The sequence below is a fragment of the Cervus elaphus genome, chromosome 9 (genome assembly GCF_910594005.1).
Source record: "Cervus elaphus chromosome 9, mCerEla1.1, whole genome shotgun sequence".
In the NCBI taxonomy this organism is placed as follows: Eukaryota; Metazoa; Chordata; class Mammalia; order Artiodactyla; family Cervidae; genus Cervus; species Cervus elaphus.
The window spans coordinates 19,930,723-19,958,279 of NC_057823.1; the positions used below are offsets into that span (position 1 = coordinate 19,930,723).

At 40.0% G+C, this 27,557-nt stretch overlaps 1 protein-coding gene across 1 annotated transcript in view; it reads right to left on the minus strand.

Annotated features, from left to right (window-relative positions):
- LOC122699603 (adhesion G protein-coupled receptor E3-like) overlaps positions 1–21,177 on the minus strand; it is a 48,753-nt gene extending 27,576 nt beyond the window's left edge. The window contains exons 1-6 of the mRNA XM_043911764.1: positions 21,152–21,177; positions 11,162–11,212; positions 7,677–7,829; positions 4,878–5,024; positions 2,601–2,662; positions 1,079–1,177 (exon numbers count right to left, since the gene is read on the minus strand). Coding sequence (XP_043767699.1) covers positions 1,079–1,144 — 66 coding nt within the window. The 5' untranslated portion in view covers positions 1,145–1,177; positions 2,601–2,662; positions 4,878–5,024; ... (1 more) ...; positions 11,162–11,212; positions 21,152–21,177. The remainder of the gene's footprint in view (positions 1–1,078; positions 1,178–2,600; positions 2,663–4,877; positions 5,025–7,676; positions 7,830–11,161; positions 11,213–21,151) is intronic.
- Between the last annotated feature and the right edge of the window lie 6,380 nt (positions 21,178–27,557).

Genomic DNA, 27,557 nt, shown 5'->3' on the forward strand with positions numbered 1-27,557 from the left:
TTGCCATTTCCTCCTCCATACACAGGGTAAAAAACATGGCCTACTGTTTAGCACAGGGAACTATACTCAACATTCTACAATATCTATATGGGAAAAGAAGCTGTAAAAGAATGAATATATACATATATAACTGAACGTCTTTGCAGCACATATGAAACTAGCACAACACTGTCAATCAACTATACATCAATAACATTCTTAAAAAAGAATAAAATACCTAGGAATAAACAAAAATAGTGTGATATACCACTAAAATTTTTTTAAAAGAATGAAGTATTGAGGAATAAACAAAAAATAACGGATGTGAAAATGACTATTGTCTAGGAGGAAATCATAAAAGGAAACTAAGACTACAGATTCTATTTTCCAGACCTTTCTTGAAACTTCCACAACTATGAACTTTCTCTGGGATTATTCCCATTGTTCAATAGCAGAAGAAGGGAACAGCTTGTAGGGAAAAGACGCGAATGTTTAAACAAAGCTGGAAGAAACTCAGACTTTACACTGTCACTTCATTCCATTGTGAAATAATTGAATATTTTAAATTCACTGGTCCTAGATTTTGCATCACCTTCTACCTGGTTTCCTGGGTTGAGACGATCCCCTGAAGGAGAAAATGGCAACCCACTCCAGTGTTCCTGCCTAGAAATTCCCATGGACAGAGGAACCTGGTGGGCTATAGTCCATGGGGTTGCCAAGAGTCGGACACGACTGAGCGACTGACAATGTGCCCATGCCACCTGGTTTCACCTTTGATTTTCTTCTTAATTTCCCTGCATTTGTGCTTTCTCTTACAGCTTTTTAGTGTACCCCTACAGAAATGATCAATTGTCATCTAATATGGGAAAATGCTTATTTTCAGAAAAGTAGGAAGGGAGAGACCTCTGTAGCCTGTAGAATTAAGGTAAAAATCTATTGTGGGGTTTGCATTCCTCCTGTGAGGTGGAGATCCAGAAAGGAAAAAGAGCTTGTCCCACCTAACTTATAATCAATTCCTTCAGGCATATTGGAGGAAGAAAAAGATGGAGAATTGTCTACTGTGAGAAAACATTCACAGAAACTGGGAATGATCTCAAACCTGTAGCGTAAGTGTGGCATTGTCATCTTTTGGTACTCCTTCTGTCACCATGGTAACAGAGCTCATCCTCTTGTTGTCATTTGGGTCCTTGGTGGTATCCTAAAGGTAAGAATAAAAACATATAATTAGCTTTCATTCAGTTAAAAGCATCCAGAGGTTGTTATTAAGTTCTCAGAAGCTTTATTAAAACAATTGGTCCTGGCAGAGAAATACTCTGACATATCTGTGAATGCAAGACTGCAAAATTAAACACACTTGTTGGAGTTTAACACACACACACAATGTAAATAAAGTTCAATACATTGTTTTGGGACTAGTGGGTATCCATTTGAAAAGAGTGAATGAGTTCAACACCCACCTCATTATCCTCAAAAATAATTTCTAGAGAACCAAAGTGTTAAAAGTGCCTAAGTATAATAAAATCTAAACTCTCAAGCTAGCCCCTTTTTTCCCATTGACAAAATCTAAATTAAAATTGGAGGAGAGGCAATTCAAATATATTAACTTTAGGGGATGGAGACATAATAACCAAGAACTATTCATAATAGTCAAAATATTAAAATTTATTTCTGTTTTTATATATTTTATATAAAATATTTGTATTCCTATATAACATGTTATTTATACATAACCTTTGTATATAACATATAATAGTGTAGACAGGTTCTTCCACTCTTTTAGTAAAAACAATCTTCATAGCATATTTACCTTTATTCTTGACTGATTAGAGACAGTCTATTTTCCAAAAGTGTACTTTGACCTAAATGGTCTAGAAGTCAGGATTTTTAATTCCTATAAGGTCTATATGACATTGGACAACTTTGACCAAACTACAAATAACTTTTAATCAAACAAAGGATTGGATTTTGAAAATTCATCTTACGGGCGTACATACTGGTTTCCTAATTGTCTTAATGTAACATATATTTGTTTTGTAGGTTACCTTTAAAAGATTTATTTCTAATAACACACAGTACTTGCAGCAATGAAATTATATCAATCATAATAATGATTAAATTGAGGGGGTAGGGGTGCCTCTTTTTAAAAAAAGATGGTCATGCCATTTGGCCAGGGATCTTAGTTCCCCGACCAGCGATGGACCCCATGACCCCTACATTAGAAGCATGAAGTCTTAACTGCTGGACCTCCAGGGAAGTCCCAGGGTGCTTCTTTTTTTATAATTAATTCTGTACAAAGCTAGTGTTGACTGAGAACACTTCATGGCTGCCATATTTTCCCCCAAACAATACTTTGTTGCTCAAAATGAAAGCAATTGATAAAGCATAAAATATGGAAGAAATAGGAGAGGATCTAAAAATATTAATATCAAGAAACACTTTTTTATCCCCAGAGACCATTATGTGTGTATGCGCTGGTGGAGTTGGAGTGGGTTGATTTGAACCCTTGTTTTATATTTTATATTTAAGCATATTCCCTCTAGAGAGTATTTTGTTTGTAATTATTGTTTATTTCCACATACTGGTGGTAGGCACCAAACAGATTTACGAAGATGGGAACATACCTGTTGTTTATAGTCTTCCGAAAATGTAACTTGGGTTGGGGCAGGGGAACTAGCGTTGATTCCTAGAAATAGAATGAGAGTTCAAAAAAAAGAAAAGAAATGTTTGTTCACAGTCTGAAGTTGGAGAAACTTCCCTTCCAACTTTCCTCCCAGCTTTCTTTCCAAATGGGATTTCTGCTGCTCAGTCATACCTGCACGTTGTCATGCCTGCTGGCCAACTGAAGTATGTGAGTATGTGTGTTAGTCACTCATTAGTGTCCAAGTCTGTGTGACCCCATGGGCTGTAGCCCGCCAGGCTCCTCTGTCCCTAGAACCCCCCAGGCAAGAATATTGGAGTGGGTTGCCATTCCCTTCTCCAGGGCATCTTCCCAAGCCAGGGATCGAACCTGGGTTTCCGGCATTGCAGACAGATTCTTTACCATCTGAGTCGCCAGGGAAGCCCAAAATTGAAGTATAGTTTATTTATAATATTGTATTAGTTTCAGGTGTATAATATAGTGAGTCTATATTTTTATAGATTATGTCTCATTTAAAGTTATCACAAAGTAATGGGTATATTTCCCTGTGCTGGGCATTATATCCTTGTTGCTTGTTTATTTTATACACACTTGTTTGTGCCTCTTAATTCTATACCCCTATCTTGCCACTCCCCCTTTCTTCTCCCCACTGGTAGCCACTAGTTTGTTCTCTATATCTGTGAATCTGTTTCTGTTTTGTTATATACATCTGTTTGTTTTATTTCTTAGGGTCCACATGTAAGTAATATCATACAGCATTTGTCTTTCTTTGTCTGATTTATTTCACTAAGTATAATACTCTCTAGTCCGTATTGTTGCAAATGTCAGAATTTCATTCTTTTTGTTGCTGAGTAGTATTTCATTGCTTGTATATATCTATATCTATCTGTCTGTCTCTTTATATATCTCACATCTTCTTTATCCATTCATCTGTCAATGGACACTTAGGTTGCTTCTGTAGCTTGGCTATTGTAAATACTGTTGCTATGAACATTTGGGTGAATGTATCTTTTCAAATTAATGTCTTTGCTTTCTTCAGATATATATCCAGGAATGGAATTGCTGGATGATATGGTAGCTCTGGTTTTAGGTTTTTGAGGAACCTCCATACTGTTTTCCATAGTGGCTGCACCAATTTCCATTCCCACATCCTCTCCAGCATTTGTTGTTTGCAGACTTTTCCATGATAGCCATTCTGACATGTGTGAGGTGATATTTCATTGTGCTTTTGATTTGCATTTCTCTGATGATCAGCAGTGTTGAGCATCTTTTCATGTGCCTGTTGGCCAGCTGTATGTCTTTGAAAACACGTCTATACAGGTCTTCCATCCATTTTTAATCAATTTTTAAAACTTTTTGATGTTGTATGTGCTGTTAGTATATTTTGGATATTAACCCCTTATCCATCATATAATTTGTAAATATTTTCTCTGATTCAGCAGGTTGTACTTTAAAACTTTTTTAAATTTTGTATTGGAGTGTAGTTGATTAACAATATTGTGTTGGTTTCAGGTGTATGTACAGCAGATTGGCTCAGTTACACATGCGCATGCGTGCTCAGCCATGTCTGACTCTTCTGAGACTCCATGGACTGTAGCCTCCCAGGCTCCTCTGTCCATAGAGTTTTCCAGCCAAGAATACTGGAGTTGGTTGCAGTTTCCTTCTCCAAGTTATACATGTATAGGCAGCTATTCTTTTGAAAAAGAATTTGTCTTTGTGTTTTTTAATTGAATTGCTCTATCTTTGGATTTTTTTCAATAGAAGTAAGGATGACAAGTTAAAATACCAATAAATTAATAGCCACTAGGGAGAGCCTTTGTGGTTACTTTAACAGAAGTTGTGCATTTGGAAGGCATCTCTGCTCAGTGGTCAAGAACCCGTCTGCCAGTTCAGGAGATACAGGAGACACGGGTTCGATCACTGGGTCCGGAAGATCTCCTGGAGGAAGCAGCCATGGCAACTGCCTCCAGTATTCTTGCCGGCAGAAGCCCATGGTCAGAGGAGCCTGGTGGGCTACAGTCCATTGAGTCACAAAGAGTCCAACATGACTGAGAGACTGAGCAGACACACATACATGTTATGCACACACAAACACACATAAACAGCTATAGCAAATGACAGTGTTTAGATACTGAGGAGTTTAAAGGTTATTAGCATATTGAAGTCAGATCCACACTGATTCATTGTTTTTCCTCATTTGTTTTGGTCAAATCTTTCTTTTAGAAAGTTTTCACCTGAAGGTGTCAGAGAATCTGCTTACCTATGCAAGTTCCTCCGGAGCCAGTAAATTGAGCTCTCCCATCAGGAGTCTCAAACCCAGGATTGCAGACACATAAGTAGCTTCCCGGGATGTTCTGACATGTGGCTGTCAGTGGGCACGCTGTGGTGTTCAGGCATTCATTCTTATCTGTGGCAGGAAAAGGATGAAAAGTGAATCAGTCAGTGACAGGGCTCCATGGGGTCACTCAGGGCTCCATGAGTTCACTTCTTCATCCCAAGCCTGTGCATGTCCACCACACACAGGTCACAACATCAGTCAGCATCAGAGCAGTGGACAGTCTGTGTATTTCAAGGCACTCACCTTGAGTGAACTGAACAACAGCAATAAATACTTCAATAAAACACTTTTTAACTAAAAAATTAAAAAAGAGATTTAATACATATTTGGGCTTCCTTAGTGGCTCAGATGTGGGAGACCTGGGTTCAAGGATAGGGAAGATCCCCTGGAGAAGGAAATTACAGTATTCTTGCCTGGGAAATCCCATGGACAGAGGAGACTGGTGGGTTACAACCTCCTACAGTCCATGGGGTTGCAGAGTCAGACATGAATGAGCAACTAACATTAACTAACATATATGCTTATTTATTTAAAAAAAAGTAGAAGGAACAGGAAGTGATGAACAGAGATTTTTAAAGTACTCTAGAAAACATGTGTTGGAGGAAGTGACAAAGTATAAGAGAATATGAAAACACCATACAAGAAATTCCCCCCCCCTCCAAAAAGCCCCCAAAAACAGAGAGGTAAGATTTAGGAAGAGAATGGAACTCATTGGGCTTCCCAGGTGATGCTAGTGGTGCTAGTGGAAAAGGATCTGCCTGCCAACGCAGAAGACACAAGAGATGTGGGTTTGATCCCTGGGTCAGGAAGATCCCCTGGAGGAGGAAAATGGCAATCCACTACAATATTCTTGCCTGGAAAGTTTCATGGACAAGAGGAGCCTGGTGGGCGATAGTCCATGGGGTCAGGGTATGATTGAGTGACTGAGCACACGTAGAACTCATCTGTGTAGAAAACAATGGAAGAACGGACGGCTTTATGATGAGTCCATATTTTCTGTGTCTTGATCACAGGTGGTAATCTTATATTCAAAGTCTACAAACAATATATGCTGGAGAGGGTGTGGAGAGAAGGGAACCCTCCTACACTGTTGGTGGGAATATAAATTCATATAGCCATTATGGAGAATAGTATGGAAATTCCTCAAAAAACTAACAATACAATTGCCATATAATCCGGCAGTCCCACTCCTGAGAAAATTTCTCTCTACCTAAAAAATAAATACATAAACAACTCTTTTTATATGAGTTGATTTCTTCATGTGAAAAACTCAGGAGCAATATCTGAAAACTCACTAGTGTGTTTCAGGAGTTGAGTTCTTTTAAAACGTTTTCTAAAAACTACATTCTAAACCTCTGAAATAACATGTTAGAATATACAATGAAAACTAATTCCCATGCACAAATCTTTAAGTTTTTTTTTTTTGCTATAAATACAAATGTAAGTGATAAAAGAGTTTTTTGAAACCCTAAAATGCAAAATGGTAGGAATAGGATTTTGTGTGAGCTATATATTTTTAATATATTAGGAAACATTCTCCTTGGAAGGAAGGCTATGACAAACCTAGACATTGTATTAAAAAGCAGAAACACCACTTTGCTGAGAAAGGTCAAAACTATGGTTTTTCAAGTAGTCAAGTACGGATGTAGAGTTGGACCACAAAAAGGCTGAGTGCTGAAGAACTGATGCCTTCAAATTGTGGTGTTGGCGAAGACTCTTGAGAGTCCCATGGACAACAAGGAGATCAAACCAGTCAATCCTAAAGGAAATCAACCCTGACTATTCATTGAAAGGACTGGTGCTGAAGCTGAAACTCCAATCCTTTGGGCAGAGCTGACTCATGGGAAAAGACCCTGATGTTGGGGAAAACTGAAGGCAAAAGGAGAAGAGGGGCGCAGAGGATGAGATGGTTAGAGAGCATCACCAACTCAATGGACATGAGTCTGAGCAAACTCTAGGAGAGAGTGAAGGACAGGGAAGCCTGGCATGCTTCAGCCCACGGGGTTGCAAAGGGTCAGACACCACTGAGTGACTGAAAAACAACATTTCCAAATGAGAAAAAATTAGTATGCTACACGTGCCTGCCAACCCCTTATTAATATGGACTTAAGAATATTCCAGATTGAGGACAAACCCCTTTTATACATCCCTGGCTTGCATCCTTCTTACTTAGTGCTGCGCTGTGCTTAGTCGTTCAGTCGTGTCTGACTCTTTTTGACCTCATGGACTGTAGCCCGCCCGGCTCCTCCATCCATGGGGATTCTCCAGGCAAGAAGAATGTTGCCAGATCCTGGCAAGAAGAATCCAGGGTCTGCCACATTGCAGGCTTATTCTTTACCAGCTGAGCCACCGGGGAAGCCCAAGAATACTGGAGTGGGTAGCCTATCCCTTCTCCAGAGGAACTTCCCGACCCAGGAATTGAACCGGGGTCTCCTGCATTGTATGCAGATTCTTTACCCGCTGAGCTACCAGGGAAGACCCTTTTATTTAGTATTTAGATCCCCAAACTATGCAATCTAAACAAAAAGACCCTTGAGCTACAGAATTTAACGGCTCTTTATGATATTCAACAAAAAATGCTTTCCATGCCTAATACGTAGGTCTCTACTATCAAAGCCGTTGACTTGATCAGTTATTCTCCAAATTTAGGTCCAATATCTCAATATGAAGGATAAATAGACCTACTTTTTTCTAGAATGTTCTTACCTAAATAACACTCACCTTTGCACGTCACTCCGGGACCACGAAAACGTATCTGCCCGTTGCTTGATTGATATCCAGATTTACAGGTGCAGAAGTAGCTTCCCGCAGTGTCAAAGCAGATGGCTTTCGAAGGGCAGGCCTGGGTATCCAGGCATTCATTCACATCTGTGACTAAGGATCCATAAAGGTCAAATGAGTGACTTCAGGTCATGTCACTATCCTATCATGCAGGCATTCAGTCCACTACAGAGTACTCCTTAGGTTCCCAGCACCTGGTTTACCATTCTCTTACCCACCTGTTAATGAAGCACTCCAGGTCCTGGTTCCACAGAGCTTATATTTTTATGAGGGGACAAGGGAGCAACTTATCCCATATGGAAAGGATTGCAAATAGATCCAAGAAGCCAGATTGAGGGCAAGAGGAGAAGGCGATGACAGAAAAGGGGGTGACAGAGAATGAGATGGTTGGATGACATCACCAACTCAATGGACATGAGTTTGAGCAACCCAGTGTTCTGTGACAACCTAAAGGGGTGGGATGGGGTGGGAGGGAGGTTCAGGAGGGAGGGGACATATGTACACCCATGAGTGTGAGCAAGCTCCGGGAGTTGGTGATGAACAGGGAAACCTGGTGTGTTGCAAACAGTTGGACGCTGAGCGACTGAACTGAACTGATAGCTGATTCATGTTGTTGTATGGCAGAAACTAACACAATACCATAAGGCAATTATCCTCCAATTAAAAATAAATAAATTTAAAAAAAGAAGCCAGAGACTAAGAGGGAGTCAGGAAGAGAAATTCTGTTGGATGACCAGGGCAACTGTGGCTGAGATGACTTAGTGCTAAGTACAAGAAAATCTAGCAGAAGGTGGGATTTTTTTTTTTCTTTTCTGGCCCTGCCACATGGCATGTGGGATCTTAGTTCCCCAACCAGGGAACAAACCTGGGTCCTTTGGGTTGGAGGCATGGAGTCTTAACCACTGGACAGCCAGGGAAGTCTCTAGCAGAAGGTTTTCTTGAGCAGTGGGACAAGTCGTGAGATGGAGACCATCTTGGTGTGGAAGGCTAGACAGGAGTGAACAGGGAGACAGACTGATCATCCCTGAGTTCAGAATGTAATTTCAAGGGCTCCCCTGTTGACTCAGTGGTAAAGAATCCACCTGCCAATGCGAGAGACGTAGGTGTGATCCCTGGTCCAGGAAGATTGCACACGCCTCGGAGCAACTGAGACCCTTTGCCACATGTGTTGCAACTGCTGAAGCCTGAGAGCCCTAGAGCCTGCACCCCACCAGAGAAGGCAGCGGTGAGAAGCCTGAGCACTGCAACTAGAGTAGCCCCCACACGCCACAACTAGAGAAAAGCCTGTGCAGCAGTGAAGACCCAGGACATCCAAAAATAAATAAATAATAAAAATGTAATCTTCTATGGTTAACGTCTCGGGGCAATCTCCTACTAAATATTAATAAGGTAATACTTCCTTACTATTCTTTTTAATGGCTACAAGGCACAGGGTATGGGGTCTTAGTTCCTAGAACAGGGATTGAACCTGTGCTCCGTGCAGAGGAAGTGGGGAGTCCTAACACTTTATCCATGGAGGTGCTGTACTATTTTACCCTCCAGTAACAATCTATCTGCTGGGGAAGACCCCTGAGAGTCCCTTGGACAGCAAGGAGATCAAATCAGTTAATCCTAAAGAAAGAATATTCATTGGCAGGACTGATGCTGAAGCTCCAGTCCTTTGGCCACCTGATGCCAAGAGCCGACTCACTGGAAAGACCCTGATGCTGGGAAAGATTGAGGGCAGGGGGAGAAGGGGACGACAGAGGATGAGATGGTTGGATGGCACCACTGCCTCAATGGACATGAGCTTCAGCGAACTCTGGGAGACAGTGAAGGACAGGAAGCCTGACGTGCTGCAGTCTGTGAGGTCACAAAGAGTCAGACATGACTGAGCGGCTGAATACCAGCAACAATCTTTGAGACTTCTGGTTGTTACACATCCCTGCCAACATTTGGTACTGTCTGCTTCTTAAGTTTTAGCCATCCTGGCAGGTTAATAGCAATTATCTCATTGTGATTTATTGCATTTATTTTTTGGCCACACCTCAAGGTATGTGGGATCTTAGATTCCTGACCAGGGATCAAACCTGTAACCCCTTCAGTGGAAGCATAGAGTTTTAACCATTGAACCAAGAGGCAAATCTCATTGTGATGTTTAACTTGCAGTTCTCCAGGCTGGATTGCTTTTTTTGCTTTCATTTTATCATTTGCAGGATGAAGAAAATAATTCTACATATTTGGTCATCCTATGACCCAGTGATTCCTCTTAGAGGAATTTCCAGAAGAAAATCTCCTCCCAAAATGAAAACATACATCCACAGAAAGACTTGGACAAGAATGTTCACAGAAGCCCTATTCATCATAGTCAGCCATCGGAGAGTCAGGTGTCCACCAACAGGATAATGGGCCAATAAATTGTGGTGTATTAACAAAATGAAATGCTATGTCAGATTGACACGAAGAGATATTCAGGATATACTAGGTGAAATAAAAGCATACTGTAAAACACTATGAACTGTGACCATATTTGGTAAAATAATATATATGAAATCACACCTATATTTATTAAATCTCAGTCTATATCTGTATCTCTTTATGTGTGTAAATACACATTCATATTTATGTACATACTATTTAACATACACAGGCTGTCTACACAAAGAACCCACAAAAGTTATATGGAAACAATAGAAGATGATGACTCTTTTTACTATGGCTCTTATGTCTTGAGGGCTTTCATGGTGGCTCAGTGGTAAAGAATCTGCCTGCCATGCAGGGGACCTAGGTGTCTGTGTGTGTGTGTATATATATATATATATATATATTCATCATATATGCATCATACATATATATATGTAGGTAAAAGTGCATATATATAAGTACCATAATAAAAAGAGATAAAATAATAATAATAAAAAGAGATGTTTTCTCTTTATTATTTCTATACATTTGTTCTCCTGATTTTTGTGGATTCTTTGTGTAAATAGCCTCAGTTAAACAGTAAGAATAAGACAATAAACCTATTTCTTTTTACCATCTGAACCACCAGGGAAGTCCCAAGCTATTTCTTTTCAAGTGTCATAAGTTTAGTGTGGTAGGAAAAACTGTGAAGTCTGGAATTACTTGGAGAGTTACATGAATTTGAGCAAATGCTTACCATTTCCATATTTCTCTTTTTAAGTCTGAGAGCAAAACTTGTTCTGCTTATCCTCACACTGCTTTGTAAAGAAACATCTATGGGGACTCCCCTGGCGGTCCAGTGGTTAAGATTCCATCTCCCAGTGCAGGAGCTGCGGGTTCAATCCCTGGTCAGGGAACTCAGGTCCCACATGCCTCGGGGTGCAGTCAAAAAAAAAAAAAAAAAAACCAACAAAATAGAAACATCTGTAGAAACACAGGCTACACAAACTATTCCAGATTCATTCTGCCCATCACCCACATACCTTGAAATGATGAGTTAGGAATATTCAGGAAGAAAATTAAGCAGGGAAGTCCTGGGAGAGAAAACAAAAGGGGAGTTTAATTTTTTAAATACTCCAGTAGCCTGAATCTATTGAGGCTGCCTTTGCTTTTTTTCCCCCAAATAGCTCTTGTATACTTAGTTTCCCCAAACACATTGGGCACACCCAACATAATTTTGGCCCGCTAATGATCACTGAGAGTTAAAAGTTTATGTTGATCAGGGTAAACAAATGTTCCCAGATCCATGAAAATATTTTTGAGACTTCAGGGGAAAAAATGGATAAAACAGGGAAAAACTTAGAAAGCTGAATAATATTGATGAATAAATGTTCACTTGAATGCCTTTTTGCAGGTATATAGATAGAATTATATGACTTCATCACTTCTTGAATTTGATATTCATTAGCAGTCTATTCTATTTGAAAATAATACATAAGTTAGGTTTTCTCACTCGACAAGTGTTTCATAAAAGTCATAGGAGTTGGGGAATTCTCTGGCAGTACAGTGGTTAGGATTCCACTCTTTCACTGCCAAGCGGCTGAGTTCGAACCCTGATCCAGAAACTAAGATCCTGCAAGCTGCCCACTGTGGATATAAGGAGGAGGAGCCAAGATGGCGGAGGAGTAGGACGGGGAGACCACTTTCTCTCCTACAAATTCATCAAAAGAATAACTGAACGCAGAGCAAACTTCACAAAACAACTTCTGATCACTAGCTGAGGTCATCAGGTGCCCAGAAAAGCAGCCCATTGTCTTCGAAAGGAGGTAGGACAAAATATAAAAGATAAAAAGTGAGACAAAAGAGCTAAGGATGGAGATCCGTCCCAGGAAGGGAGTCTTAGGCTGCATTGCTTGGGGTAGGGTCCGGGCCTGAGTGCCCTGAGGACAATCAGAGGGAGTTTCTGTGAGTTGCCAACTTGAACTGTGGGAGAGCAAAAGAGAGAGAGAAAATTAACCGGCCCGAACACACTGCCGGCCTTTCGCAGAACAAAGGGACCGAGAAAGTCCAGAGAAGAGCTCGCAGGCTGCGGACCGGCCCAGCCCCGCCGGAGTCAGGAGGCAGGGGGGAGGGGAAGGGGGCAGGCTTGGCCCCAAGGACCGCATCCCCTGCCGCACTGCAAACAGGCCTCCAGTTTCTAATCAGAGACCTCCTGAGATTCTGGATGGTCGACAGCCGCCGGGAGGGTCGCGGCGAGACACAGGGCTCAGGCATCCGACCGGAGCGGGCGGGGACTGGGGCTGGGGTCATGGAGGGCAGAAGGTGCACGCACCCGACTGGCGCCAGCGGAAACTGAGACTGGGACCGCGGAAGGGAGTGGGCGCACCGCACCTGGAGAGAGTGCGCCCATCAAGCCCCTGGCTGCCTGGACCGCTCTGATGGGGAAGGCACAGAGAGCAGGAGCAGCTTTTTGTTCCCTGCTTTTGTGGAACACCGGAGGGCTGGAACCGCGCGCAACGCCGGGCGCGCTCCCTATGGAGCGGCCAGGAGCCTGAGCAGCGCAGACGGAGAAAGCAGCGCCAGCCCCTCCCGGCAGCGCCAGCCCCTCCCCGCAGAGCGACGGAACTAGCTACTTGAATAAGAGTCCACCTCCGCCTGCCTGTGTCAGGGCGGAAATGAGGCTCTGAAGAGACCGGCAAACAGAAGCCAAATAAACAAAGGGAACTGCTTCAGAAGGGACCGGTGCAACAGATTAAAATCCCTGTAGAAAACACCGACTACACCGGAAGGGGCCTGTAGATATCGAGAAGTGTAAGCTGAATGAGGAGCTATCTGAAACAGAGCCAAACCCACACTGACCGCAACAGCTCCAGAGAAATTCCTAGATATTTTTTTACTTTTTTTTTTTTTTAAGAAAAAAAAAATTTTTTATTTTTCTATTTTTTCTTTTTTCTCTTTTCTTTTCCTTTAAAATTCCCTATTACTCCCCCATTACTCCTTAACTTTCATTTTCATAGATTTTTACGATTTTGTTAATTAGGGAAAAAAATTTTTTTTTCTTTTTTCTTCTTTTTTTTCTTTCCTTTTTCTCTTCTATTTTCTATTTTTCTTTTTCTCTTATTTCTTTTAAAGTCCTCTAGTACTCCTCTACTACTCCTTAATTTTCATTTTCAATACACTATAACCTTACAAAGAAAAAAAAAAAGAAGAGAAGCCCTATTTTTAAACTGAAATTCAGTTCCCATTTTTATTCAGGAGTGTGTTGATTATTCTCTCCCAATCTTGACTCTCTGTTTTCTACCTCAGAACACCTCTATTTCCTCCTTTCCCCTTCTCTTCCCAATCCAATTCTGTGAATCTTTGTGGGTGTCTGGGCTACGGAGAACACTCTGGGAACAGACAACTGTGTAGATCTGTCTCTCTCCTCTTGAGTCCCCCTTTTTCTCCTCCTGCTCATCTCTATCTCCCTCCTCCCTCTCCTCTTCTTCATATAACTCTGTGAACCTCTCTGGGTGTCCCTAACGGGGGAGAATCTTTTTGCCACTAACCTAGAAGTTTTATTATCAGTGCTGTATAGTTGGAGAAGTCTTGAGACTACAGGAAGAATAAAACTGAAATCCAGAGGCAGGAGACTTAAGCCCAAAACCTGAGAACACCAGAAAACTCCTGACTACATGGAACTTTAAGTAATAAGTGACCATCCAAAAGCCTCCATACCTACACTGAAACCAACCACCACCCAAGAGCCAATAAGTTTTAGAGCAAGACATACCACGCAAATTCTCCAGCAACGCAGGAACATAGCCCTGAACGTCAACATACAGGCTGCCCAAGGTCACACCTAACACATAGACCCATCTCAAAACTCATTACTGGGCACTCCATTGCTCTCCAAAGAGAAGAAATCAAGTTCCACGCACCAGAACACTGACGCAAGCTTCCCTAACCAGGAAACCTTGACAAGCCAATCGTCTAACCCCACCCACTGGGTAAATCCTCCACAATAAAAAGGAACCACAGACCTCCAGAATACAGAAAGCCCACTCCAGACACAGCAATCTAAACAAGATGAAAAGGCAAAGAAATACCCAACAAGTAAAGGAACATGAAAAATGCCCACCAAGTCAAACAAAAGAGGAGGAGATAGGGAATCTACCCGAAAAAGAATTTAGAATAATGATAATAAAAATGATCCAAAATCTTGAAAACAAAATGGAGTTACAGATAAATAGCCTGGAGACAAAGATTGAAAAGATGCAAGAAATGTTTAATAAAGACCTAGAAGAAATAAAAAAGAGTCAATTAAAAATGAATAATGCAATGAATGAGATCAAAAACACTTTGGAGGGAACCAAGAGTAGAATAACGGAGGCAGAAGATAGGATAAGTGAGGTCGAAGATAAAATGGTGGAAATAAATGAAGCAGAGAGGAAAAAAGAAAAAAGGATCAAAAGAAATGAGGACAACCTCAGGGACCTCTGGGACAATGTGAAACGCCCCAACATTCGAATCATAGGAGTCCCAGAAGAAGAAGACAAAAAGAAAGGCCATGAGAAAATACTCGAGGAGATAATAGCTGAAAACTTCTCTAAAATTGGGAAGGAAATAGCCACCCAAGTCCAAGAAACCCAGAGAGTCCCAAACAGGATAAACCCAAGGTGAAACACCCCAAGACACATATTAATCAAATTAACAAAGATCAAACGCAAAGAACAAATACTAAAAGCAGCAAGGGAGAAACAACAAATAACACACAAAGGGATTCCCATAAGGATAACAGCTGATCTATCAATAGAAACCCTCCAGGCCAGAAGGGAATGGCAGGACGTACTGAAAGTAATGAAAGAGAATAACCTACAACCTAGATTACTGTATCCAGCAAGGATCTCATTCAGATATGAAGGAGAATTCAAAAGCTTTACAGACAAGCAAAAGCTGAGAGAATTCAGCACCACCAAACCAGCTCTTCAACAAATGCTAAAGGATCTTCTCTAGACAGGAAATGCAGAAAGGTTGTATAAACGTGAACCCAAAACAACAAAGTAAATGGCAACGGGACCACACCTATCAATAATTACCTTAAATGTAAATGGGTTGAATGCCCCAACCAAAAGACAAAGATTGGCTGAATGGATACAAAAACAAGACCCCTATATATGCTGTCTACAAGAGACCCACCTCAAAACAAGAGACACATACAGACTAAAAGTGAAGGGCTGGAAAAAAATATTTCACGCAAACAGAGACCAAAAGAAAGCAGGAGTCGCAATACTCATATCAGATAAAATAGACTTTCAAATAAAGGATGTGAAAAGAGACAAAGAAGGACACTACATAATGATCAAAGGATCAATCCAAGAAGAAGATATAACAATTATAAATATATATGCACCCAACATAGGAGCACCGCAATATGTACGGCAAACACTAACGAGTATGAAAGAGGAAATTAATAGTAATACAATAATAGTGGGAGACTTTAATACCCCACTCACAACTATGGATAGATCAACTAAACAGAAAATTAACAAGGAAACACAAATCTTAAATGACACAATGGACCAGCTAGACCTAATTGATATCTATAGGACATTTCACCCCAAAACAATCAACTTCACCTTTTTCTCAAGTGCACACGGAACCTTCTCCAGAATAGATCACATACTGGGCCATAAATCTGGTCTTGGAAAATTCAAAAAAAATTGAAATCATTCCAGTCATCTCTTCTGACCACAGTGCAGTAACATTAGATCTCAATTACAGGAAAAAAATTGTTAAAAATTCAAACATATGGAGGCTAAATAACATGCTTCTGAATAACCAACAAATCATAGAAGAAATCAAAAAAGAAATCAAAATATGTATAGAAATGAATGAAAATGAAAACACAACAACCCAAAACCTATGGGACACTGTAAAAGCAGTGCTAAGGGGAAGGTTCATAGCATTACAGGCTTACATCAAGAAACAAGGAAAAAAGCCAAATAAATAACCTAACTCTACACATAAAGCAGTTAGAGAAGGAAGAAATGAAGAACCCCAGGGTTAGCAGAAGGAAAGAAACCTTAAAAATCAGGGCAGAAATAAATGCAAAAGAAACTAAAGAGACCATAGCAAAAATCAACAAAGCTAAAAGATGGTTTTTTGAAAAAAATAAACAAAATTGACAAACCATTAGCAAGACTCATTAAGAAACAAAGAGAGAAGAACCAAATTAACAAAATTAGAAATGAAAATGGAGAGATCACAACAGACAACACTGAAATACAAAGGATCATAAGAGACTACTACCAGCAGCTCTATGCCAATAAAATGGACAACTTGGATGAAATGGACAAATTCTTAGAAAAGTATAACTTTCCAAAACTGAACCAGGAAGAAATAGAAGATCTTAACAGACCCATCACAAGCACAGAAATCAAAACTGTAATCAGAAATCTTCCAGCAAACAAAACCCAGGACCAGATGGCTTCACAGCTGAATTCTACCAAAAATTTATAGAAGAGCTAACACCTATCTTACTCAAACTCTTCCAGAAAATTGCAGAGGAAGGTAAACTTCCAAACTCATTCTATGAGGCCACCATCACCCTAATTCCAAAACCAGACAAAGATGTCACAAAAAAAGAAAACTACAGGCCAATATCACTGATGAACATAGATGCAAAAATCCTTAACAAAATTCTAGCAAACAGAATCCAACAACATATTAAAAAAATCATACACCATGACCAAGTGGGCTTTATCCCAGGAATGCAAGGATTCTTTAATATCCACAAATCAATCAATGTAATACACCACATTAACAAATTGAAAGATAAAAACCATATGATTATCTCAATAGATGCAGAGAAAGCCTTTGACAAAATTCAACACTCATTTATGATTAAAACTCTCCAAAAAGCAGGAATAGAAGGAACATACCTCAACATAATAAAAGCTGTATATGACAAACCCACAGCAAGCATTACTCTCAATGGTGAAAAATTGAAAGCATTTCCTCTGAAATCAGGAACAAGACAAGGGTGCCCACTCTCACCACTACTATTCAACATAGTGTTGGAAGTTTTGGCCACAGCAATCAGAGCAGAAAAAGAAGTAAAAGGAATCCAGATAGGAAAAGAAGAAGTAAAACTCTCACTGTTTGCAGATGACATGATCCTCTACATAGAAAACCCTAAAGACTCTTCCAGAAAATTACCAGAGCTAATCAATGAATATAGTAAAGTTGCAGGATATAAAATTAACACACAGAAATCCCTTGCATTCCTGTATACTAACAATGAAAAAACAGAAAGAGAAATTAAAGAAACAATACCATTCACCATTGCAACAAAAAGAATAAAATACTTAGGAGACTATATCTACCTAAAGAAACAAAAGACCTATACATAGAAAACTATAAAACACTGATGAAAGAAATCAAAGAGGACACAAACAGATGGAGAAACATACCGTGTTCATGGATTGGAAGAATCAATATTGTCAAAATGGCTATTCTACCAAAGCAACCTATAGATTCAATGCAATCCCTATCAAGCTACCAACGGTATTTTTCACAGAACTAGAACAAATAATTTAACAATTTGTATGGAAATACAGAAAACCTCGAATAGCCAAAGTAATCTTGAGAAAGAAGAATGGAACTGGAGGAATCAACCTGCCTGACTTCACACTCTACTACAAAGCCACAGTCATCAAGACAGTATGGTACTGGCACAAAGACAGAAATATAGATCAGTGGAACAGAATAGAAAGCCCAGAGATAAATCCATGAACCTATGGACACCTTATCTTTGACAAAGGAGGCAAGGATATACAATGGCAAAAAGACAACCTCTTTAACAAGTGGTGCTGGGAAAACTGGTCAACCACTTGTAAAAGAATGAAACTAGAACACTTTCTAACACCATACACAAAAATAAACTCAAAATGGATTAAAGATCTAAATGTAAGACCAGAAACTATAAAACTCCTAGAGGAGAACATAGGCAAAACACTCTCCAACATAAATCACAGCAAGATCCTCTATGACCCACCTCCCAGAATATTGGAAATAAAAGCAAAACTAAACAAATGGGACCTAATGAAACTTAAAAGCTTTTGCACTACAAAGGAAACTATAAGTAAGGTGAAAAGACAGCCCTCAGATTGGGAGAAAATAATAGTAAATGAAGAAACAGACAAAGGATTAATCTCAAAAATATACAAGCAACTCCTGCAGCTCAATTCCAGAAAAATAAATGACCCAATCAAAAAATGGGCCAAAGAACTAAACAGACATTTCTCCAAAGAAGACATACAGATGGCTAACAAACACATGAAAAGATGCTCAACATCACTCATTATCAGAGAAATGCAAATCAAAACCACAATGAGGTACCATTACACGCCAGTCAGGATGGCTGCTATCCAAAAGTCTACAAGCAATAAATGCTGGAGAGGCTGTGGAGAAAAGGGAACCCTCTTACACTGTTGATGGGAATACAAACTAGTACAGCCACTATGGAAAACAGTGTGGAGATTTCTTAAAAAACTGGAAATAGAACTGCCGTATGACCCAGCAATCCCACTTACTGGCATACACACTGAGGAAACCAGATCTGAAAGAGACACGTGCACCCCAATGTTCATAGCAGCACTGTTTATAATAGCCAGGACATGGAAGCAACCTAGATGCCCATCAGCAGATGAATGGATAAGGAAGCTGTGGTACATATACACCATGGAATATTACTCAGCCGTTAAAAAGAATTCATTTGAATCAGTCCTAATGAGATGGATGAAACTGGAGCCCATTATACAGAGTGAAGTAAGCCAGAAAGATAAAGAACATTACAGCATACTAACACATATATACGGAGTTTAGAAAGATGGTAATGATAACGCTATATGCAAAACAGAAAAAGAGACACAGAAATACAGAACAGACTTTTGAACTCTGTGGGAGAAGGTGAGGGTGGGATGTTTCAAAAGAACAGCATGTATACTATCTATGGTGAAACAGATCACCAGCCCAGGTGGGATGCATGAGACAAGTGCTCGGGCCTGGTGCGCTGGGAAGACCCAGAGGAATCGGGTGGAGAGGGAGGTGGGAGGGGGGATCGGGATGGGGAATACGTGTAAATCTATGGCTGATTCATATCAATGTATGACAAAACCCACTGAAATATTGTGAAGTAATTAGCCTCCAACTAATTTAAAAAAATAAAATAAAATAAAAAATTAAAAAAAAAAAAAGCTGCCCACTGCGGCCAAAAACATCAAAAAAATCATAAGGCTTGGACAATTAAATGAGTTATCCTGGGCAATAATTCTAGAAATCCTCTTGGTATTTTTAGCAAAAAAAAAAAAAAAACACAACAAAACCCATAAAACAAAACCAAACCCACATAGCATGGAATGAGGAACAATTTTAATATGTTTTATATAATACAGGTTGGGGCTTCCAAAATTGGGAGTAGGAAGCATATGTGATCTCTCCGGAACAGACGAAGCATCCTTATCAATTTTCAGTTCCTGTCATGGGAGCTTCAGATCGCAAGAGAAACCTTGCAGTGTTAACGAGCCCTTTGCAGGTTCTGTCCCACCCATATGTGACCACCAGGGGGCGCCGTCCACACGCAGCTCAGCTGTCTTGTTCTGAGCCAATAAACACCAACAAGGTGAGACCCCAGCAGAAATTCTGACCCGCTAAGCAAGTGGATCCGGAAGAATCCAACTCAGTTTCAGGAAGAAAAATGAGCACGGGCAGCTTTCCATGTCAAAAATCTGGCCCGGACACGAAAGAATCCATTCTTATATGAGATTCATGGTTTGCAAGCATTTCCCAGTAATGCAGGAGCCGCAGGAGACGAGATGGCAAAGATCTCCTGCAGAAGGAAACGGCAGCCCGCTCCAGTACTCGTGCCTGAAAAATCCGGTGGACTGCAGCTCGCCAGGCTCCTCTCTCCATGGAGTTGCTAAGAGTAGGACTCGACGGAGCACAGTACAACCAACACCCCCAGAAGCTCAGTTTGATCCCATCCTTGTACGACGGAATATAAGAGGTTGCAAGCTCTGAAGAGCCCCATTGCCTGATGAAACCATGCTGAAGGTGCCCCATCTTAATTCCTCCAGGTATTTACATAGGAGGCATACCTCAGCCATGGTCTAAAAGAGCAAGTGGATGCCCCCTGCCCAAGCCACAACGCTGAGAACAAGATAGAGTATGAGAGTTGAAGTGTCCTTGCTATTTCTACTTAAAGAGAATGAAATATTTAAAAATTTTTTATTATTTATTTTAAAATTTATTTTTAATTGGAGGATAATTGCTTTTTTTTAAATAAAATACTTTTTTAAATGGAAGGATAATTGCTTTACAGAATTTTGTTGTTTTCTGTCAAACCTCAACATGAATCAGTCATAGGCATACATATATCCCCTCCCTTCTGAAACCCCCTCCCAATCCTGCCCCTGTAGGTTGATACAGAGCCCCTTTTCGAGTTTCCTGAGCCAGACAGCAAATTCCTGCTGACGATCTACTTTACTTATGGTAATGTAAGTTTCCATGTTACTGTTTCCATACATCTCACCCTCTCCTCCCCTCTCCCCATGTCCGTATGTCTGTTCTCTGTGTCTGTTTAGGATAATTGCTTTATGATGTTGGGTTGGCTTCTGCCATACAACAACGTGAGTCAGCCATAAGTATACACATGTCACCTGTCTCTTGAACCTCACCCCCACCCCAGTCTACCCCTCAAAGTTGTCACATAGTGCTGGGTTGCACTCCCCGTGTTATATAGCAACTCCACACTAGCTATCTATTTTACACCTAGTAATGTGTATGTTTCAATGCTACTCTCTCAATTCATCACACCTCCTTCTCGCCCCCACCTCCCTCCGCTGTGGCCACAAATTCATTCTCTATGTGTGTGTCTCTATTCCTGCCCTGCAAATAGGTTCATCAGTACCTTTTTTCTAGATTCCATATATATGCATTAATACACAATATTTGCTTTTGTTAGAAGAGAATAAAATATTTTAAAGACTTACCACTCCAAGGCAAAAAGAGACTTCGAGCCATTACGACAAAATGAAAGCAAAAATAGGAACTTACACTGTGTTTTATCTTTCTCTGGCGTTTCTCAGGGAGAACTGGGGGTTTTGTAACAGCGACTATGGGACGGTCTTCTAGTTTTGCAAAGTGCAAATGAAGAGAATAGCAATTTTTTAAAAAAAATACAGAAACAGAGACAGTTAACTGAAGCCTTCAACTTACTCTGAAATGCATTAAAAAAAAAAATAAGATGAACTAATGAATGTGAGTGTGAATGCGTTAGTGGTTCAGCAATGTCCAACTGTTTGCGACCCCGTGGAGGGAGAGAGCAATGCAGACGTGAGGATACCGTGTAAACACAAGTAAAACATTCGCTGAAGGTTGCAGGTCCGTGTGCAGGACCCTCAGTTTGCTCCCACACCAGAAATGGCAGTTGGTTTATAATTTGCCCCCAGCTGCGAAAGTGTGAAGTTATTTTTAGTCCCCTCTAGTTTCTTTGCATTTTGTTGTTCAGGGAGATGTTTGTCCAAGTGGAACCACTGCAACAAATGGTCCCAGGTCCCAGTCTCTCTCAGGTACATGGGCGTTCACTGTAAAATTCTTGCAGCTTGGCAAGTTTTCATAATAAAATGATGTTTAAAAATCTTAAAGTACATTTCTTATAGAAATCTTAGAAAACCTGAATTTAAAAAAGAAGAAAATAAAAGCTACATCTAATCTCTATGCTCACAGCTCCTACTAATGTTAGAAAATGTTAATTAAACTCTGCATATTCTTTTCTCTATCTTGGGATTATTGACATTGGAGTTGGATTATTCTTTGCTGTAGGAGTCAGCTGTAAAGTCCATCCACTAGGTACTAGAAGTACCACCCCCCCACATGTGATCGCCAAAACACTGTCTCACCTCCCACTCCCCCATCCTAACGTTTCTCCTCCTCCCCACTGGTAACCACTAGTTTATACTCTGCATCTGTGAGTCAACTTCTTTTTTGTTATATATATTCACCCATTTCTTGTATTTCTTAGATTCCACCTCTAAGTGATATCATACAGTTTTTGTCTTTCTCTGTCTGACTTATTTCACTTAGCCTAATGCCCTCCACGTACATCCATGTTGCTGCAAATGGCAAGTTTTCATTCTTTTCTATGGTTTAGTAGCATTCCATTGTGTGTGTGTGTGTATTATATACACCCTCCAACAACACAAGGAACAACTCTACACATGGACATCACCAGATGGTCAATACTGAAATTAGATTGATTATATTCTTTGCAGCCAAAGATGGAGACGCTCTATACAATAAGCAAAAAAAAAAAAAAATGTAAATCCATGGCTGATTCATGTCAATGTATGACAAAAGCCACTACAATATTGTAAAGTAATTAGCCTCCAACTAATAAAAATAAATGAAAAAAAAAGAAAGACTGGGAGGTGACTGTGGCTCAGATCATGAACTCCTTATTGTCAAATTGAAGAAAAAAGGGGAAAATCACTAGGCCATTCAGCTATCATCTGAATCAAATCCCTTATAATTACATAGTGGAAGTGATAAATAGATTCAAGGAATTAGATCTGATAGAGTGCCTGAAGAACTATAGATAGAGGTTTGTAACATTGTACAGGAGGCAGTGATCTAAACCTTCCCCAAGAAAAAGAAATGCAAAAGGCAAAATGGTTGTCTGAAGAGCCCTTACAAATAGCTGAAAAAAGAAGAGAAGTGAAAGGTAAAGGAGAAAAGGAAAGATATCCATGCAGAGGAGATAAGAAAGCCTTCCTAAGTGATCATTGCAAAGAAATAGAGGAAAACAATAGAATGGGAAAGACGAGATCTCTTCAAGAAAATTAGAGACACCAAGGGAACATTTTATGCAAAGATGGGCACAATGAAGAACAGAAATGGTATAGACCTAAGAGAAGCAGAAGCTATTAAGAAGATGTGGCAAGAATACATGGAAAAACTATACAAAAAAGATCTTCACGACACAGATAACAATGATGGTGTGATGACTCACCCAGAGCCAGACATCGTGGAGCAAAGTCAAGGGGGCCTTAGGAAGCATCTCTACGAACAAAGCTAGGGCAGGTGATGGAATTCCAGCTGAGCTATTTCAAATCCTGACAGATGCTGCTGCTAAAATGCCGCACTCAATATGCCAGAAAATTTGGAAAACTCAGCAGTGGCCACAGGACTGGAAAAGGTAAGTTTTCATTTCTTTTAGGAACGTCAAAGAATGCTCAAACTACTGCACAATTGCACTCATCTCACAAGCTAGTAAAGTAGTTCTCAAAATTCTCCAAGCTAGGCCTCAATAGTATGTGAACTGGGAGCTTCCAAATGGTCAAACTGGATTTAGAAAAGGCAGAGGAACTAGAGATCAAATTGCCAGCATCCATTGGATCATGGAAAAAAATAAGAGAATTCCAGAAAAGCATCTACTTCTGCTTTATTGACTTGGCTAAATCCTTTGTGTGGATGGAAAAAACTGGAAAATTCTTAAAGAGATGGGAACACCAGACTACCTGACCTGCCTCTTGAGAAACCTGTATGCAGGTCAAGAAGCAACAGTTAGAACTGGACATGGAACAATGAACTGGTTCCAAATTGGGAAAGGAGTATGTCAAGGCTGTATATTGTCACCCTGCTTATTTAACTTCAAAGCAGAGTACATCATGAGAAAAACTGGGCTGGATGAAGCATAAGGTGGAATCAAGATTGTTGGGAGAAATATTAATAACCTCAGATATGCAGATGACACCACCCTTATGGCAGAAAGTGAAGAGGAACTAAAGAACCTGATAAAAGTGAAACTTGATAAAAGTGAAACAGGAGAGTGAAAAAGCTGGTTTAAAACTCAACGTTCAAAGAATGAAGATCTTGGCATCTGGTCCCATCACTTCATGGCAAATAGATGGGGAAACAATGACAGATTTTATTTTTTTGGTCTCCAAAATTACTGCAGATGGTGACTGCAGCCATGAAATTAAAAGATGCTTGCTCCTTAGAAGAAAAGCTGTGACAGACCCAGATAGGATATTAAAAATCAGAGACATTACTTTGCTGACCAAGGTCCATATAGTCAAAGCTATGGTTTCTCCAGTAGTCATGTATGGATGGGAGAGTTGGACCATAAAGAAGGCTGAGTACTGAAGAATGATGCTTTTTAATTGTGGTGTTGGAGAAGACTCTTGAGAGCCCCTTGGACAACAAGGAGATCAAACCAATCAATAGTAAAGGAAGTCATTCCTGAATATTCATTGGAAGGATTGATGCTGAGGCTGACGCTCCAATACTTTGCCACCTGATGCGAAGAATGGACTCATTGGAAACAACCCTGATGCTGGGAAAGATTGAAGGCAGGAGGAGAAGGGGACGACAGAGGATGAGATGGTTGGATGGCATCACTGACTCAATGGACATGAGTTTGAGCCAGCTTTGGGAGATGGTGATGAGCAGGGAAACCTGGTATGCTGCAGTCCATGGGGTCACAAAGAATCAGACAAGACTGAGCAACTGAACAACCACATGTATACACACACACACACACACACACACACCCCACATCTTTTTTCCATTCCTCTGTTGATGGACACTCAGGTTACTTCCATATCTTAGCAACAGTCAATAATGCTATGAACTTTAGGGTGTATCTTTTCATTTAAGTGTTTTTGATAATCTACAATAAGTGGTTTATTGAAGGATATGTGATTTCAGATGATTCTGGAGAGATTAATTAAGTCTTGACACATAAAGGAGCATGATGTGTAAGTGGGCATCAGGGCTAGTATTCAGAATTTAGTTCACGGACCAACAACCCTGCCAGGTTGGACGTTCAAAGTCCAAACAGGGCCAGGAATATCAGGGTGTTAGTTTCCATCCTGACCTGATATTTCTGACCAAAATAAACTTGCAAATTTGGGGGAAGAGGTGGGCAGGAATCAGAAGAAGGAAGTCTCTTTTCTTCTGCTTTTCTAAGAAATATGATGTGGGCACATTAACTTTTACTTAGAGGCTGCTTTTCAGTCAAGCCCTACAAAGAGGAAGTTATCAAATCACTGAGCTGATCCCTTCCAGATGGAGGCCCAAGTTCGTGAGATGCTGAATGTCCCATTGTGGCCTTTCTTTCTGCATTGACCTCTCGGTCGCAACATATGCCCAACAACAACTTGATCATGCTATATTCTCCACCTGAATCTTACTTCCTTCCATCAGAGACCAGATCAATGCCTTTCATTCATAGAAGGCTATTTCTATTTTCTTTTCTTTTAATTAATTTTTTTACATACAAAAATGCTGTGCATAATGAATATATACAACTCAATGAGTTTGTAGATTAGTACACACTCGTAAGATCATCACTGATGCCAAAATATTGGTTCTCGGTACACAATGCTGAAATGAGATATGGAGACAGAGTTTTGAAGGAGAAAGAAAGAGCAGATTTATTCTTTGTCAGGCAAAGAGGGAGTATAGCAAGCTAGTGTCTCGGGAAGTGTTCTCCCCTCTCCTGGGGGAGACCAATCAAGACATGGAAATCTTTTCAGCCCCTCAGAATATTCTCCAATGCTCCCTTCTGGTCAGTACCATCCTCCCAACCCTGGAATTAACCCATCTCCACCACCACAGATTATTTTTGTCTGTTCTTGAACTTTTATTATGAATAGACTCACACCATCTGTTGTCTCTTCAATTGCTCTTCTTTTGTTAATCAGTGTCTATTAGATTTATCCATGTTGGGGCATGTAGCTGTGTTTTGTCCTTTTTCATTGGTATATGGGATTCCATTCCTTGAATATACCCTAATCTATTTATCCATACATGTCTATTGGTGCATATGGGTACTCATTGCTCTTGGGAATATCTCTAGGAGTGAAATTACACACACACACAGCAACAAGTATATATAGAAAACTATAGATAGGGATAAAGATCACAGAGATACAGTAGATGTGGCCAAATAATTTTCCAAAGTTTTTATACCAGCATTTATTGTTTCTCCCACATTTCTTAAATGACCTGCACCGAGAAATGGGGTGCTTTAATTATGTGCTATCTGGTTGCTATACTTGCTTCCTAGATACTGACGAGTATTTTTTCCCAGACTAGATTGTTCAGTTCTGTAAGGGTGGCACCCTGATGCATGTTGCTGCAAAAACCCACTTCCCCCATTTTCTTCCTGTAGTAACTAGCAGAACTCAGGTTGCAAACAAAGGATGAATGTTTGTTTGGTTATTTTTTAAATTAATTTATCTTTTATTGAAGGATGATTGCTTTACAGAATTTTGCTGTTTTCTGTCAAACTTCAGCATGAATCAGCCATAGGTATACATACATTCCTTCCCTTTTGAACCTCCCTCCCATCTCCCTCCCCATCCCACTCCTATAGGTTGATACAGAGCCCCTGTTTGAGTTCCCTGAGACAAAGAGCAAATTCCTGTTGGCTATCTATTTTACATATGGTAATGTAAGTTTCCATGTTACTCTTCCCATACATCTCACTCTCTCCTCCCCTCTCCCCACGTCCATAAGTCTATTCTCTATGTCTGTTTCTCCACTGTTGCCCTGTAAATAAATTCTTCAGTACCATTTTTCTAGATTACATATACATGCGTTAGAATATGATATTTATCTTTCTCTTTTTGACTCACTTCACTCTGTATAATAGGTTCTAGGTTCACTCACCTCACTAAAACTGGCTCAAATGCATTCCTTTTTATGGCTGAGGTAGGACTGTATTGCTATAAACTTCCCTCTTAGGACTGCTTTTGCAGCATCCCACAGGTTTTGAGTTGTGTTTCCATTGTCATCTGTTTCTAGAAACTTTTTGATTTCCCTTTCAATGTCTTCAGTAACCTATTGGTTATTTAGAAACATGTTGTTTAATCTCCGTGTGTTTGTGTTTCTTACACTTTTTTCCCTTCTAATTAATATTTAATCTCATAGCATTGTGGTCAGAGAAGATGCTTGATATGATTTCAGTTTTCTTAAATTTACTGAGGCTTGACTGGTGACCCATGATATGGTCTATCCTGGAGAATATTCCATTTGCATTTGAGAAGAAGGTGTATTCTTCTGCATTTGGATGGAATGTCCTGAAGATATCAATGAGATCCAGTTCACCTAATGTACCACTTAAGATTTGTGTTTCTGTATTAATTTTTGTTTTGATGGTCTGTCTATTGATGAGTGGAGTAAAGTCTCCTCCTATTATTGTGTTACTGTCAATTTCTCCTTTTATATCTGTTAGTGTTTGTCTTATGTATTGAGGTGCTCCTATGTTGGGTGCATAAAAAAAAAAAAAAGCTCGAAAGCTCAATTGGATTTCTTAGTGCCAATAAAATTGACAACTACAACAGAAAGGGGGAAAAAAGAAAAAAGGAAAAAATCCAAAATAATCTACAG